The sequence below is a fragment of the Berghia stephanieae genome, chromosome 7, assembly GCF_034508935.2.
Source record: "Berghia stephanieae isolate SIO BIC M18660-M18661 chromosome 7, UCSD_Bste_1.3, whole genome shotgun sequence".
NCBI lineage: Eukaryota > Metazoa > Mollusca > Gastropoda > Nudibranchia > Aeolidiidae > Berghia > Berghia stephanieae.
Window position 1 is genome coordinate 16637077 of NC_088366.1, and position 17045 is coordinate 16654121.

At 33.6% G+C, this 17045-nt stretch overlaps 1 protein-coding gene across 1 annotated transcript in view; it reads left to right on the forward strand.

The window, feature by feature from the left end:
• Positions 1-322: 322 nt before the first annotated feature.
• LOC144976793 (G patch domain-containing protein 1-like) overlaps positions 323-17045 on the forward strand; it is a 24621-nt gene continuing 7898 nt past the window's right edge. The window contains exons 1-14 of the mRNA XM_078921243.1: positions 323-505; positions 2661-2792; positions 4002-4090; positions 4321-4481; positions 5408-5517; positions 6056-6117; positions 6302-6508; positions 7795-7939; positions 9598-9680; positions 10102-10243; positions 10870-10982; positions 11743-11947; positions 15126-15301; positions 16965-17045. The exon at positions 16965-17045 is cut by the window's right edge and continues 47 nt beyond it. Coding sequence (XP_078777369.1) covers positions 427-505; positions 2661-2792; positions 4002-4090; positions 4321-4481; positions 5408-5517; positions 6056-6117; positions 6302-6508; positions 7795-7939; positions 9598-9680; positions 10102-10243; positions 10870-10982; positions 11743-11947; positions 15126-15301; positions 16965-17045 — 1785 coding nt within the window. The 5' untranslated portion in view covers positions 323-426. The remainder of the gene's footprint in view (positions 506-2660; positions 2793-4001; positions 4091-4320; positions 4482-5407; positions 5518-6055; positions 6118-6301; positions 6509-7794; positions 7940-9597; positions 9681-10101; positions 10244-10869; positions 10983-11742; positions 11948-15125; positions 15302-16964) is intronic.

The following is a 17045-nucleotide window of genomic DNA, read 5'->3' on the forward strand; positions in this document are numbered from 1 at the left end:
AGTATTTATGAATATGTGTTTCTTTTGCCACATAACAGCCAAATTTTAAAGGTTATTTTTTTCTATAATTTACATTGGAACGTGAGCTGTCAAGACAGGAACATGTGGTCTGCCACGTGCTTCTAGACCTTGTTTACGTTTGGGGCACCTTCCTTTACTGTTCTATTTAATCATCCATACTCCATACCATTAGTTTGTAAAAAAAATAATCGTAAACTTCAGTAGTTGCAGTTCAAAGGCAATGGTCTTCAACTAATACAATACACAGAATAATAACGATGGCACACAATTAGAAATATTTTTCTTGAGTATTTTAAGTTTTACAGACCAGTGATATCGTCAGTGGCAACAGAGAAAAGATTAGATAGACTAGTAAAAATAACATTTGACGAGTAGCTGCCAACTAAACACTTCAATTAAGCAAACATGGCGCTCTCCAGTGACGATTCTGATACTGAAGATGATTTTGTTGTTTTAGGAACACCGTTACCTGATTTGGATGAAAGTAATATAAGAATTAAATTTTAAAAGAAAATGAGATATCTTTGAATTTAAAAAAAAGAAGAGAAAAAACATTTTTCTCTGCTCATGTTAGTGAATGCTTGAATGTCAATATTCTGAACTAAAAACTGCAACAATAAAAAAGGGAACAAACAACAACAAACTTTTTTACAAACAACCTCCTACTTTAGTTTTGGCCCCTCCCTCCCAGCCGACTTGTCAGGTCCGACATCCGAACCCGCTTCTGGACCTAGTTTAACATTGTTGTAAAGTACAATATTTTGCATCAATTTTTGAGATTTCCATTATAATGAGCCCCGAATAATTTGGGTTGGTACACCCCAATTTATATTATTCTGGGCTCATTTGACAAATGATTTGTAATGGAAATCTAACCAAAAAAATGACGCATTTGGCACTCCAACAGTGAAACAGTGAGCTGATAAATGACCTAGTACTAGTGGCTGTGATCCGATTTTTTTTTACTTTTGAGTAATGGGTCCCAGAAAAGTTCCATCAATTTTTTGATTTATGATTATTGATGGATGTTAATGATTTATGTCTTATTTTCTTCAGGAGGAATGCCCCTGTCATTTGGTGTTGTTTATGTTTAAATCAATGCCAATTTACTATACTTTTTGATCGTGGATACAATTGGGTATAATTTAGCTTTGGATGATTAAATAATTAGAAATTTATAAATCAAAATTCCAGTGAGGGGCACTTGATTTAACATCTTAACTTATTTCAGTCCACTGATGGACTGAAAACACAGTTCCTTTTTGAAATCCAAATGGTGGACACTACCGAAAATGCAACAATTTCAGGTTACAAAGTCCGCCAATAAATAACAAAGGCAAATAGAAGGACATTTTTCAGCATTTACTTTAAACTAAAATAACTTTCCAAGAAATAAAAGAATATAAATAACTTATTGATATGACAATAATGGAATCATCCCATGTTGGCAAGTGAACAAATAAATCTGTTATTTAAATAAATGATATCACAAACCTATCACAATCCACTCCCTTTTATGTGGCAGTGTATAATTCTTTACACCTTTTTATCGTCTTTTGCTTTTAATACTGCGTTGATTAAAATAATATGGTATTATTTATGGTGAAAACAGGTAACAGGATTCATATGTCTGCGGCTCAGTTGGCCTCTTTTAGGGGAAAGGAGTGTTGACAGATCATTCATTATACATAGATGGTCATTGGATATGATCACTCATTCTCTTCTTAAGTAATATTAAATATTTTTTAAAAGGAGGATCAAATCTAAGACAAAACAACTGAAAGGATGGTCTTTATTCTATTGTTATAATTACCACAATAAACATTTATGTAGTCATGGTAGGTTGTTCTGATTATGAAAGTCAAATCAGTAAAGATCAAGTGATTTTTTAAATGTAAGAAAAAAACCAAAAAAACCTCAACAATACGAAGATACCAAATCCATTTTTTTTTCAATCAGCTTGAAATATATTATTATATGAATCAATGGCGTTATCTTCAGTGTCATTATAGATAGTCTGACACTAATATCTGTAAAACTCTCCATGATGGTTCTGACATCTTGATTTTAATATAGTATATAAATGGCATTATATCCATATTTGGTAGGAAGCATATCACTAAACTAGAGTGAAGAACAGTTTGGACATTGACAAGCTTATAAAATATGATCTAGAAATCACAGCTAGACATTTAAAATATACAAGTTTTACAAATCAAACATTGCAAAATAAAAGGAGCTAGCTCATCATACGCTGGGGGTCCCGATAGCTCAGTTAGTAGAGCACTCCCTTCTCAAGCAAAGAGACTGAGATCGATCCACCTGTCCACCCAGCAGTGATTGGATAGCTGGGTCTGATAGATCTGATGGAAATACTTTGTGATAGACTACTGTCTTGTCTAAAGGGTAGCAAGCAGTTGCTATTGGCCATGTCATGTTATAGAAACCGGGATAAACTCCAGCTCCATGGGTCTGGTGGCTCTGAAGGACTACTTTTTTTACTCATCATCTAATTTTCTTGCTTTCCTTTTTAGTTTTAAAACAAAATCCCAAATTTGAGTGCCACGTTGTAGCTGTTGCTCAGTATCTACTTGTCATTATTATCACTTCTATTACTGCTTGCTTCCTTTTCTTCATAGCTCAGGTAACAAAAAAGCCAATCACAGTTCAAGACTTGACAGCCACAGATAAGGAAGGAAGGAGACGATTTCATGGAGCTTTCACTGGAGGGTTTTCTGCGGGATACTTCAACACTGTCGGGTCTAAAGAAGGTAGGGCCTCAAGTGAAAACCAGGCAGTGTTCTGCCATTACATGGTTAAATTTACTGTTATATATTATCTCCCATATTCTTGGCTCTTCACAAATAGCTTTTTAAAGAACTATTATTGTTTAGTTTTCTAAATTAAATACTTAATAAATTAAATACTTAAGCCTTTTTTTTTTTACTATACAGTGGAACTCTGATAAAGCTAACACAGTCGGACCAGAATGGCTGGTTGACTTTAAGCAAGATTAACTTTATCCATGGAATACACTTAGATAAAGGACAGAAAATTTGGGACCAACAAATGGTGTTGACTTTAAGCAAAAATTGACTTTAACTTTAAGAGTGTAGAGTTTATGCTGATTCCACTTGGATTTAATAGGTATATTCAACGTAAATGTGATAAACCAAAGAGTGCCAAGTATGTAAGGCTACATTTTAGGCAATGCACACGCACACACACACTACTTAATTGAATTCAGCAACTTGTTTATCATGAAACACTATATGAGCAAAATTGTTTTTGATTTCTTGAACATATGCATGGAATTTTTCTTTTAATGCATGCAATTTTCAAAATTTACAAAACATAGGTAAAAGTAAAAAGCATTGCATTGTACAGCTTGTATGACACTTACCATTGGACCTGTAGGTCCTTGCTGTGGGTGGCACAGAGCTGCGTCCTTGGAAACGGCTCTTCACTCACATTCTGTCATAGTAATAGTATTCAGATGATAAATGAGTACCTGGCAAGTAACATAGTCTTTATCCCAAAAAAATATTATCATCGTTCCTTACAGGAGTGATGTCTATCATCCTACATGTTAGATATTGCTATTGGGTTGGGACTTTTGTAGAGTGCATTGAGCACATTAAAATATAGATCTCTGTAGTGGTGGTGGTGGTGGTGGTAACGGTAGTTATAGTAGTCGTAGTAGTAGTAGTAGTAGTAGTAGTAGTAGTAGTAGTAGTGTAGTAGTAGTAGTAGTGTAGTAATAGTGTAGTAGTAGTAGTTGTGGTAGTAGTAGTAGTAATGTTGTAGTAGAATTTTTAGTTGTAATAGTAACACTGTCATTATTAGTTTTCTCTTTACAGTGTTCAAAAATCTTTATAGAAAAATCTTTACATAATATTAACCCAGGGTTGTTTGTTATGACTTACCAGTGTCTCAACACCTTATCTTTACAATTTACAATTTACATTATTTAATAATAGGTTTCATCCCATCATCATTCATATCGTCAAGAAGTCAGAAGAATGATGAAGGTCAGCAGTCACGTCCTGAGGATTTTATGGATGATGAGGTAAAGGAGCAGTAGTTGAGCTGAGTTGTCTTCATCATCATCATCATCATCATCATCATCATCATCATCATCATTATCATTGTCTTTATCATGGTCTTCGTCATCATCATCATCATCATCATCATCTTCGTCGTCATCATCATCATCATCATCATCATCATCATCATCATCATCATCATCACCACCATCTATCAGATGATATCAGTAGTCATTCATCACCTACTTTCAAGGACCTTGAGGAACATGGTATCGCCCCAAGGAAGTTTACCACCTCTGGCAATTATACATCTGAGGAGAGAAAGCGTAAACTGGAGGATGTAGCCAAGCAGCTCACGCAATCATCAGCCTTAGAGTTTGGTGGCGCTTTCAATGACCTTGTTGTACCAGAGTAGTGAGTATTTACCAATTGTATCAAAATCTGAATTCGATTCTACAAGAATGCACATTGATATATTTCTTTTCCCAAGATTTACACCAGGCTCAGTTGGCTTCACATCTGTTTATTTGAATAGTCAAATACTGAAGCCAAATTTTCATTTTACCCAACTCACACCACTTGCTTGACACTTTTTATATAAGGCCGAAAGCTTCTAATCATCTTTATTATCCAAATAATTCTAAATTATACAACTCTGTCAGTCTATCATTGAAAATATTCCCAAAGTCATATGTGGTTATGAAAGATTAATTAGAAAATACAGAGTAAATGACCCTTGAAGCTTATATATTCAGTAAGATATATTACAGGGTCTACACACAGCGATAGACAACACAGAGAAAAACTTACAAACAAAAAGAAAAAAAAACAACATTCTAAATTACTAACATTATCATTGTTTGGTTTTAAATATAAATGATTATTTTATGACCATTTGAATGTATCCCTTTTTGCTGAGTTCCTTGAGCTTTGACATTGTTCAACTTTTTAGTTCGTTTCAGGCCAGGCTAAAGAACGTATTGCTTTTACCTTACTTTTTTTTTTCTTTAGTGCTTGTTAGGTCAATCTAAATTATTTTGACTATTTTATCAAATTCCTTTTTATTTGTTCAGAAATGACGAAAAATTTAGTGCTGTAAAACCCTTAATTAAAAACAAACAACTGATGAAAGCTGGATGATTTCGATAGAATTTTGAATTATTTTTGTTGTTTTTGTATAATGTTACAAAAAATCAAGGTAACAACTGTAGTCACAACCTCTAATATTATGTTTTATTTGTCGATAAGTCTTGATGAAAATTCTTCATCATAATGCAAGCGGTTTACTCAAGTTGATTTATAATTTTAAAACATATATTCATGTGGTATTGTGCTTACAGTCTCCCTATAGGCATCAAGTTATTGAAGAAAATGGGATGGAGGGAAGGGCAAGGTTTGGGTCCGAGAGTAAAGAGAAACACAAGGAAAGGAAAATCAAAAAGAAATAAAGGTAAATAATGCACCTGCTGTGTGTGTGTGTGTGTGTGTGTGTGTGTGTGTGTGTGTTGTGTAATGTGTGTGATCAAATGCCCTCTTGTCTTACATGTACTTTCTTGTCATGTTTCACTTATTCTTCAAGTTAAAAATATAATACATGGAATTTAAGCTAACATTTTAAGAGGGGTTCTGTAAGCTTGTGCTTTTTTCCAGTCAGAAAAATGATAAGGAATTATTTTGAAATTTTCTGCGTTTTGATTAGTTGGTAGACATAAAAGATAGGCAAAAGGGCTTGAGATCCGTCATCTTCGTAAAATCTTTTGTAATATCCTTCTACACTCCAATTGTTTAGGAAATCACTGGCAATACAGTCTATTTGAATGGTGAATTGGGGTACACTGTCAATTCCTTTTGAGTTTATTCATCACAAGTGTGCTCTTCTGCAGTTATTCTAAGAGTAAGACTTAAAGATCATTTTTATTTTTGTATAACCGCATTTGGAAGTGAAGCATTTTTACACAATTCCCAAATTGTTTACTTTTACTATCTAGATGGATCCAAAGGGAAAAAAGTTTATGGTTGTGCCCTGCCTCCGTCAGATTCGGACAGTGACGTAAGTAATTATTAGAGGATGAAATTATTATTATTATTTTTAAAAAATTACATTTCATGATTATTCTGCTTAACCTTTAACACAAAAAGCAGTGACTGTTGATTGGTTTAATAATATTTTGCAATGGCAATGCCATGAACATTTCTATCATTTCTAGCTTCATTTATTTTGTTATTTTCTCAAGGATTCTGATTCATACATCCCTTCAAGCATAAGCGATTTGACTTTTGCCCCATCCGATGTCAGCCCAATAATGTTGAACACAAAGGATGATGTGAAAGGCTTAGGTTACAGAGGCTTGGACCCTTCCTTGGCTCTCCCTGGATCTCGCGTCAGTCAGTTTGGAAATCCTATCAGAGGGAAGAGGAGAGGAAAAGGAATAATGGGGCAGGTAAGTGTGTTATTGTGCTTGCATGGCTCTCAAGTGTTCACTTAAAAAATATCATTTCCATAATCCTTTTTTAAACTTTGTGATCCCTTAATCCATGGATAAATCCATTTTCTGAAGGACACGAAACCAAATCCCAAATCGCAGGCAGTTTCTGGCATTTTAGAATTGTCAAATGAGTGTTTGTCAACATTTTGACTCTGTTGCTTCATAAGCAGTTTTTAAAAATTATTTTAATTTGTTTCTTTTAGTAGGATATAGTACATATTGCAATTATTTTATATGTTCATGTATTTCTTTAGTAGGATAAGGCATGCATTGTCAGTTTTAACATTAAAAAACAACTTTTTTAGATGGATATAGAACACATTGTCTGTGAATAAAAATATCAAATATCCTTTTATTATTTTTTTTTTTTCTTTTAAATTAAAAAACCATTGGACTTTTCTATATTGTTATAGATACTGTGAATACTATGCATGAACTGTTATTAGTGTAACATAATGGTTCACAATTTTTATACTCTTTTAATTATTGCAATGTTTTCGCGACTGACTTAAAATTATCCATAAGCATATACTTTGTCTGATCACCAGTAGAATATCCATTCAAAACGTATTTATTATGTGTGCTGTTTAGACCTTTGACTCAGTCAGCATCATAATTGATTTCAGTACTGCAAATTATGCCCAGGCACACCTTTCATAAGTCTATAACCAATTAATAATTTAATTAGACTTTTTCCATGTCTTGAAAATTGTTCTGTATGCAGTATGCATTCTTTGTTTGTAATTCATTTTGGTGTATAGATTATTATTATTTTATTATTATTATTATTATTATTATTCCTATAATTATCATCATTCTTCTTCTTTTTTTTTCTTCTTCTTTTTTCTTCTTCTTCTTCTTCTTCTTCTTTTTCTTCTTCTTCTTCTCTTCTTTTTTTTTTCTTCTTCTTCTTCTCTTCTTTTTTTTTTCTTCTTCTTCTTCTTCTTCTTTTTCTTCTTCTTCTTCTTCTTCTTCTTTTTCTTCTTCTTCTTCTTCTTCTTCTTCTTCGTTGTCATCGTCTTCTTCTTCTTCTTGTTTTTCTACTTCTTCTTCTTCTTCTTCTTCTTCTTCTTCTTCTTCTTCTTCTTCTTCTTCTTCTTCTTCTTCTTCTTCTTCTTCTTCTTCTTCTTCTTCTTCTTCTTATTATTATTATTGTTATTATTATTATTATTATTATTATTATTATTATTGTTGTTGTTGTTGTTATTTTTATTATTATTATTGTTATTATTATCTGGCAGGCATTTGGATTGGGAGCTCTTGAAGATGATGATGACGACATATATGTCCAAGATAGTTTATCTAATTATGACTTAACCATGAGAGGACACGATGATGATGATGACCAGGATGGAAACTTTGGCTGGACAGCACCTCGGACACATGGTGAGATTTGTCACATTATAGATAGCCAACTCTGTTTTGTTCTTGCTGTTAGGGTATCAAAAATTAGTATTTTGCTATAGATCTATCCATCATCATTATTTTGTTACCAAATTTTCTGTCGTAGCTTTTGTTTCAACCTTGCCTTAATCTTAATTCTATCAGCGCCAGGAGGTGCATAAGGCCTGAAAAGCCTCCCTCCGTTTACCTTGGCTTCAGTATTTGCTCACTGCCAGGAGTATAATATGCCAGCATCATTTCTTTCCCTCTCCACCATTTTGTGCCATGATGTTTTTTGGCATCCCTTTCTCCTCTTTCCTCCTGGTGTCCATCCCATAGCTATAGCACAATCAAGCCCATTTTCCTTTCTCAATACATGTCCAATCCAGTTCCATCTCCCTGGGTGGGGGTTCCTGACCTGCCATAGTGGGTAGGGAGGTAGTAACTGTGTCTTCTATCCCCTATATCTGTTTTCCAACTTGCTTTCTAACTTTGTCTTGGAATGAGATTACTTGGTTTTGTCCTGGCCCTGGCCGGATTCCTGGATGGGAGGGAAAAAGTCAAATGCATTGTTATTGTTTTGGGAAAGGATATTTTTGTCCTTGTAAATCATCTTTCTGTTATGTATATTTATATTTGTTATTTTGAATGTATAATGTAAGCATTTGAGTGTTTTCCTCTTTGTGGGTCTTGTGCTTGTGTCCGGATGAGACTTATAGGTGATCTCAAACTAAGTACATTGATGGTATGCTCTTGGATTCTACATCTGATCCCTATTTGTTCCCAGTTCCCCTTTGTCTTACTTTCTCTTGGGTGCTTTAACTGTAAATCTAGAACTTTTTACTATCCGATTTTCTTCCTTTTTGCTGGCGCTAATATGACTTAAATGTTTTGCAAGCGCAGTAAAACCCTTAAAAACAAGCAAACAAAACAGTTCCATCTCCATATTTTGAACTGCTGTATATTTTTTGCATATTTTGAAAGGGAGGCACCAAAAATCTAACTCTCCTTTTCCCCTGGCATCATTTTATATGAAATCTATTATGAGATTTTTTTTTTTCGTCATTTGAAATTTGAAATATGGAATGATAATAAGAATTAATTCAAGACCGTCAATGGCAACCATGTACAAACGGACTTCAACTTGAAAATTTCAACAACCATGGTTCAATTCGGACAATTATCCATTGTATTATCAATGATAAACGCAACAAAACAACAACAAAAAAAGCCAACTCTGGACATACACTACAATAAATAAGAACCAAGAATAAACAGTTATCACAGATTTAATAGATAATGATAACTTATTCAGGATCCAAAGGAAAAAAGCCAATGTATTAATCAACCAATTTGCTCCTGTATTTCCTGGTCCGTTATCTAAACATGACAACTTTCCTGAAATGAGTAACAGTATAAATAAAATGGGACTTTTAATTGAATTAAAATGATATCATGTTATTTTTTAAGATGTTATTGTTATTTAATGATGGTTAAAAGATTAAATCTAATGCCAGAATTTGAAATTTAACTAATTGATTTGTTCAAAAGTTTTGAGTTTTTGTTGCAATAATATTTTCCTTCAGTTTTGTTTTTCTCATGAACAACTATTTATTTTATGATGATTTAACTATAATTATTTATTTTTATTTTATTTTCAGCTAAACAAAAACTCCCATTGGCTTATGTCGGAAAACTACTGGAGGGTTTCTGTCTTTCATCTAAGCCTTTGCAGTCAAGAAAAGTAAGTTACGCTAAAAGGGTAGAAATTATGATATATTTTTTTTGTTAATGCAATTCTTTTAGGGACAGAGTGACTCAGTTGTATAGTCTTTGCTTCATACTCAAGAGGTATCGAACACGAATACCTGCCTCGTTGTGTAACCTTGAGCAAGTCATCTCATCTCGCCTTGCTCATTTTGCAGCACTGCACTGCGGCTGAGGTCTGGGTTATTTCAATCTTCCCTTGGGGATGAATCAAGGGACTTTAGTTTTTTTATATATTTTTTTCTTGAAATTTGAAGTTTTAAAAAAGAAATATTCAGTCAAGTTTTCTTTTTTTGTTGCTTGTTGCCACAAATAGTACAAACTCTACTTTCATTGATTTTGACTTCCAAAAAGATAAATTATCAAACCATCTTTTTAAAAATATCTTTCATTCCCAGAAATTTCCTCCACCAAAACTTCTCGCTGATTTCAAGTCTCATCATTGGTCAAGGAGAAGGAAAAAAGATAGTGTTGATGACAAACAAAATAAGATGACAGCAATCGACAGGGGGTTGTTGCTGGGAGAAAAACCTATCATGAGTATGAAGGGTTTATCTTGGTTTCAATGGATTATTTTAGAGAGAGAGAGAGAGAGAGAGAGAGAGAGAGAGAGAGAGAGAGAGAGAGAGAGAGAGAGAGAGACTCAATTTATTAATTAACTTATTTTCAATTTTCCAAAAAAAAAAATAAATTTTTTTTTGATTGAATCAAATTTAATAGCAGAGTGGTCTAGTGACCATGCTTTTCTTTAATTTTACAAACGTTATCAATATTGAAATGTTATCAAATTTCTTTAGAAAAATGTTGAAGGTTTGCAACAGTGGGATTAGAGAAGCATAATATTTATTATTTCCAACATCACCAATACCACCAAAGCATCATTATTACTACCACTATGCCTTTCACCACCTAATACACAACATCATCACAAATTTCACCACCTCTACATCGCCACAACATTGTGACATTTACTTCTATCGCCATGAACACTTCTTTCACAACTATACTACCCCCGCTACTATCACCATTGTCACCACCACCACAGCATCATTACTACTGCAGCTCATGTTCAATATCACTAGACTGTGTTACAAGATGAGTTTTTTTTTTTGTATTGTTCATCACAAGTTTTGTATTTTTATATTTCTATATTTTTGTACCACAAGATTCTGTATTTGACTTGGTTGGCTCCAAAGACAAAAGTCGGATGGAATCTGCCAAGGAAGCTATTGAGATGACCAAGTCTTTAGACACTTCAAGTGGCATCCAGCCTGAAAAGGTGGGTTTAAATTTATGAGACTTGATTCCATGTTTTCACTGCATTTCATAATGCTTCATTTATTCTTCCAGCAGATCAAGTGAATTCAAATGTCCATTTCTTACAGCTCAGATTTCTTTCTTACAATATCTGTCTTTATGTACAGCCAGGTACTCATTCATACTTAAGTCAATGAGTAGGTTCATTTATGCAAAGTGTCTGACCCAAGGACACAACAACACAGTATCAAGATCTAGGTTTTGCAATTACTATCACCCAGCTATTGCTAAATTTTGTACCAAATAAGCCATATACTGCTTAGCCTTTGATTTTAAGTAAGATATCGATCTGCCCTTTTTGGGTGTTGTTAATTTGATGTTGTCCTGGCCCATCTTCAGCTGTATTGATGATGAATATGAATCACTCTCGTCATCATTGTAAGTCTGGATAATTTTTATGAATCACCAGTGACTCAAAGGTGTTGCAGGCTCGGAAAACCAAATCTCCTTTGATTTTAGCTTTTTTTTTTTTTTCCACTGATACTGATACAGAGTTACAACATCGTAAGTACTGTTTAATTTCTGAGGCTAAAGTAAAAGTTATTGAAAAAGTATATTTGTGCCCTAATACAAATTCAAGTCTCTAACTGTTGAATAGAAATAAGATCCAAGTTTTTAAATATTTTGTTGGTTCAATGACCACACATCACGTCTTTCTTGGCAAATTATTGTTATTATTATTATTTTTTTAAACATCTTTGTTGTTATAAATTTTATCACAGGGTTTGGATACAGAAAAAAATCATCAGTCAAAGTTCTTGTCAAGATTTACAGAGGCCCAATCTGACACAATTAATGAAGACAAGTCTGTGAAGAGGACTTCGAATACATCTTTATTTAAAGGAAGTTTGCAGCCTTTCTTGAAAGATCCTCCCAAGCAAGCTCGATTTGATCAGTACTTGACTGCTGTCCAGCAGAAAGTACCAGGTTAGTTAATTCGTGACCAGTAGGCGATTGCAGTTTAATTTTGTCTGATATTTTAATGAATAGCAATATGAAATCGAATGGAATCCTTAATATAGTAAACAAAAACAGATAATCTGGACATTTCGGGATTTTCCGTTATCAACAAAACGTCATTAATGAAACACTACACATGAATGAGATTTGTGAGTATGGCGTATTTAAGGTGAATAAACAAACTAATGATGGGACAGGAAATAGAATGCTCCTTTATAAGGAAGCACAAAATAAAATAGAACAAAAAATATTTATAAAAGGTGATCAATTAATTAAGTAAAAAAAAAAATAAATTAGGAAAGGATGGGTAACTGTCGTCCACATTATCTGTTTTCGTTGATTAAATTAAAGCTTCTAATCAGTTTCATATGTTATTAATTTCTTCAAGCTTCAAGTAGCAATATTTTCATTATTCTAATGTTTTAATGACATCATGGTCCTATTGTTGATCAAATTATCACTGGGACTTTTGCTAAACTCATTGACATTTCACCGTCCATACCACAAATACATGAAAGTTAAATTGGAATTATTTCTACCCTTTAGTAATAACATTAAATATGAAAAATGAAAATCATCATCTAATTTTTAATATTCTTTGTCTTAAGTCTTTATGATTAATCGAATATGCTATGTATTAGTCCATGAATTATTTTATCTGTATTTATGAATTATTAAGATTAAAACAAGAAAATAGTTTAGTTGTACATTTACTTTGACCCGGATGTTTTAATTTAATTATTTAATCATTCTCAAATGATCCACTGGGTTATAGAACAGTTGTTTACTTTTTGAGCTCAACTAAATATTTATCTAATAGTTTAGCACTATCATTTTCAAGTATAAACATTTCAAGTATAATTATGATTATTTAACTTCTACAACATTGTTTCAAGCGTTAGCTCTCATCAGGAAGTGGAAGTGAAAGTAGACTATATCTACTTTTCCAAATGCAACATCTTGATATAAACATTGGACTATACAGAGACGACGGGCTCGCATTGTGCAATAAAACACAGAGGCAGACAGAATTAATAAAGAAAAAAATATGCAAAATCTTCCAGGACATCAATCTGAAAATTGCAATCGAAGCCAACAAAAAGACATTCGACTTCCTAGACATAACCATCAACCTGAACGACAGCACCTATCAACCATTTTCAAAACCTAACAACATCTCATTGTACGTCCATCTTTAATAAAAAAAACATCCCAGAGAGCATTAACAAACGACTATCTAACAACTCTACAAACAACAACATACACAAATGCACTACAAAAAAGTGGCTATGACTACATACTAAAATATGAGGAAGAGACCATTACCACCCCAATGAAAAAACCTCAAAGAAAACGACATATAACATGGTTCAACCCACCCTACAGCAAGAATGTGACAACTTCTATCGGTAACAAATTCTTCAATCTACTACAAAAATGCTTCCCTCCCGGTCACGTTCTACAACCAATCATGAACAAAAACACCATCAAAATAGGATATGCCTGCATGCCAAACATACAAAACATTTTTTCCTCCAACATTAAATGAAAACTATCACAGCCAGCTTAGCCCAGCAACAACCTAGAGAAAAAATGCAACTGCAGGACCCAGGCAACATGCCCACTAAACGGCAATTGCCTGACTCAAAACATTATTTATCAAGCCACAGTTACACGACCAGACACATCAAAACAAGAAACATACATTGACCTTACTGAGTGTTCATTTAAAACCAGATACAACCTGCATAAATCTTCCTTCAGAAATATACACAAATGACATTCTACTACACTAAGCGAACACATTTGGAACCTCAAAGAAAAAAACATACAACACAACATTACATGGGAAACCATCTCCAGAGCACAGTTGTAATCCCCCTCATCTAAGATTTGCAACCTCTGCTTAGAAGAAAAATTCTTCATTATCACAAAACCAAACATGGCAACAATAAACAGAAGAAACGAACTAACATCCATCTGCAGACATAGAAACAAACACCTTTTATGTAATTACAAACCGCCATAAACACGAATCTAGAAAAATACGAAAAACACAACAACCTACTTTCACTTCCACGTCCTGATGAGAGCTAACGCTTGAAACAATGTTGTAAAAGTAATTATACTTGAAATGTTTATAAATAGCTCCTTGTATCAAAAAGTTGAGCTCTATTATTTCATGGGTTTTGTTTTTATAATGTATCTATATTTCATTTAAGTTTGCATCTCTTAGATATCATTATTTCACTGTAGTTGGTGAGAAAATAACATAACATCTGGGTGGGGTTCCTACCTCCCATAGCGGGCAGGGAGGTACTTGCTGTGTCTTCTATCCCCTCTTATCTGTTTTCCAATTGCTTTCTGTCTTTGTCTTGGAATGAGATTGCTTGGTTTTGTCCTGACCTTGGTCGGAGTCATTGGTTGAGAGGGAAACAGTCGTATGTATAGTTATAGTTTTGGGAGATGATATTTTTTTCCTTGTAAATCATCTCTCTGTTATGAATTGTATTATGTTTAGTTTACATATTATATTATATGATTTATAAACATATGAGTGTGTTCCTCTTAGTTGGGACCTGTGCTTGTGTCTGGATGAGACTTTTAGGTGATCTCAAACTAAGTACTTTGATGGTGTGCTCTTGGAATCTACATCTGTTCCCTATTTGAACCAATTCCCCTTTGTCTTACCTTTTCTTTTGTGCTTTAATTGTAATTCTAGAACTTTTTACTATCCCATTTTCTTCCTTTTTACTGGCGCTTATATGACCTTAATGTGTTGCAAGCGCCGTAAAACCCTTAAAAACAAAAAAAAACGAGAAAATAACATATTCTCATAGAGAGATCAAATTTTGGTCAGGTTGAGTTCATGTCTCAGATGCATAGGTATATTTTCTTAAGTGTTAAATTTCTTCTGTGAATAGCATTTGAATTTTGAATATGCTGTGCTCCTATTTGTCTCAGAATGACATATGAGTATTTGAATTTATTTGTGTAAAATACCTTGCCCAAGGATACAATGCTAGGGCCAGTGTTTTGCAATCATTGTATTACTGACCATTCTCAACATCGCTTCAATTTCTTGCAAAACAAGAAATATTATGACTCACCATCAAATTCTCTACCCAATTTCTGTCAATTTTAGATCCCTACAGTCAAGTGTCCAATCAGCAGATGACAGAGTGGGAGAAGTCTAGAGAACAAGATGAGTTTAGTCGGTCTGCCAGATTGTTCAAGCCAATGTCAGCTGCAATGTCCTCAAGGTTTGTACAGGGAGCCATGTTGGACGACAAAAACCAGGACTCAAAGATGGAGCCGGGGGTAAATATTATGATTGCCTTTTTAATGGTAAATATGTGAAAATGTTTATGCTTTTCAGGATTAATAGACCTGCCCTCTATACAGATTCAATTGGTATTTGCACAAATCACATTTTATTGTTGCCAAATTTAAAGTTTGTCCATCAGGTTTGGATTTTTAATTAATTTTTAAGTGTAAAATGGGTGAAAATAGGTTTGAATTTTTAATCAATTTTTAAGTGTAAAATGGGTGAAAATAGGTTTGAATTTTTAATCAATTTTTAAGTGTAAAATGGGTAAAATATTTTAACTTGGAAATGGATTAGTTTCCAATCTAAACACACAGACACTGTCCCAAATCCAATCATTTTCAGGGGGTTCCAACTTTGATTACGCTTCTCTGCTATGGTATTTATTAAAGATTTTTTAAACGTTAGATTATTAACCTCCCAATTTGCTCACTTTGGACAACATGGGTGATTCCTGTTGACATCAGACATCTTGTTTGATGAATTATCTATATTCCTTCGTGGAATGCCTAGGCGACGATATCTTATGATGTCGTGGTGGAAGGGCATAATTTTTTTAAAATTAAACATTTGATCAATGGGGTATTATTCTTATGATTAAATATGCCTCTATCTTTATAAAATTAAGATTTGGTGTCATAATACCCATTGCCCTCCCAGTGCTTCAAACCTGAACACCACACGACCCAAATCAAGGCAGCAGTTTTGAATTTGACATATTTCTCTGGGGTTTATTTTGTTTCAACAATTCCTTGTGATATTTAATCCACATGCATAAAGCAGATGAAAAAAAAAAGATTGTTGGCAGCTTCTAAGTTTGAGTTTGGTATTTGAAACTCTTCAGAGTGATCCTTTGTTCTGTAACTCATTTAGCTTCGGTTGAGCAGAGTCGAATCTACACCCCATGCATTTCTGGTAGTTTTGAAAAGAGTCGCGACTTTGGCTTGTCTTTTGCAGTGCTGCATGGATGGCCATTGCAGATGATATAGAATATGCATAGCTCTGTTCCTTTTATTATAGCCCTCCATTCACGCTGCTTTTCTTTTGGACATTCTCCAACTTCTTTACATATTGCTCTCTAATTGGGTTCCATATTGTAAAAGGGTGGTGTAGCATTTATAGCTCATCTCGTCTGGGTATGTTCTGATGTTTCTTTGCAGAACAGCAGCCATGTTGTGTGATTTTTTGGCATTGCTGTCTTATTATGGTGATTTTCTATATGTATGGGTGCACGAGTGTGTGTGTGGTGTGTGTTTTGCATGTCACGATTAAAGATATATGTTTGTACATCACACGTACATGGGGACATTTAAGGTTGATTAATTATCTTTACCATGTTTATCATTATTGTAATCTTTCAATCAATAGATTTTTAGCATTACTGTTAAGGGCATTCAAGGGACTTTATCTTATTTCGCCCTATACATTATGTTATGTTATGTTATGTTATGATGGTTTTGTGAAAGGTTTTTGCTAGTGTTCAGGTCTAGATATTTTGCATTTTTTAATGTTTCATTATCTAAATCAGTGTAAGACTTCTCAGACCTGAAGAAAGATTTTTTTGCTGTTTGTGTTGATGAGAATTTCATCGGCATATTTAGTGTCATTACTTTAAAGTTTTCTTGTTTTTCAAAAAAAAACTAAAACCTACCATAGGGTGAAGTATCTGATGAAGTGAAAGCGGCAGAGATGCGCATGTTTGGCAAGCTGACCAGACAACAATTTGAATGGCACCCA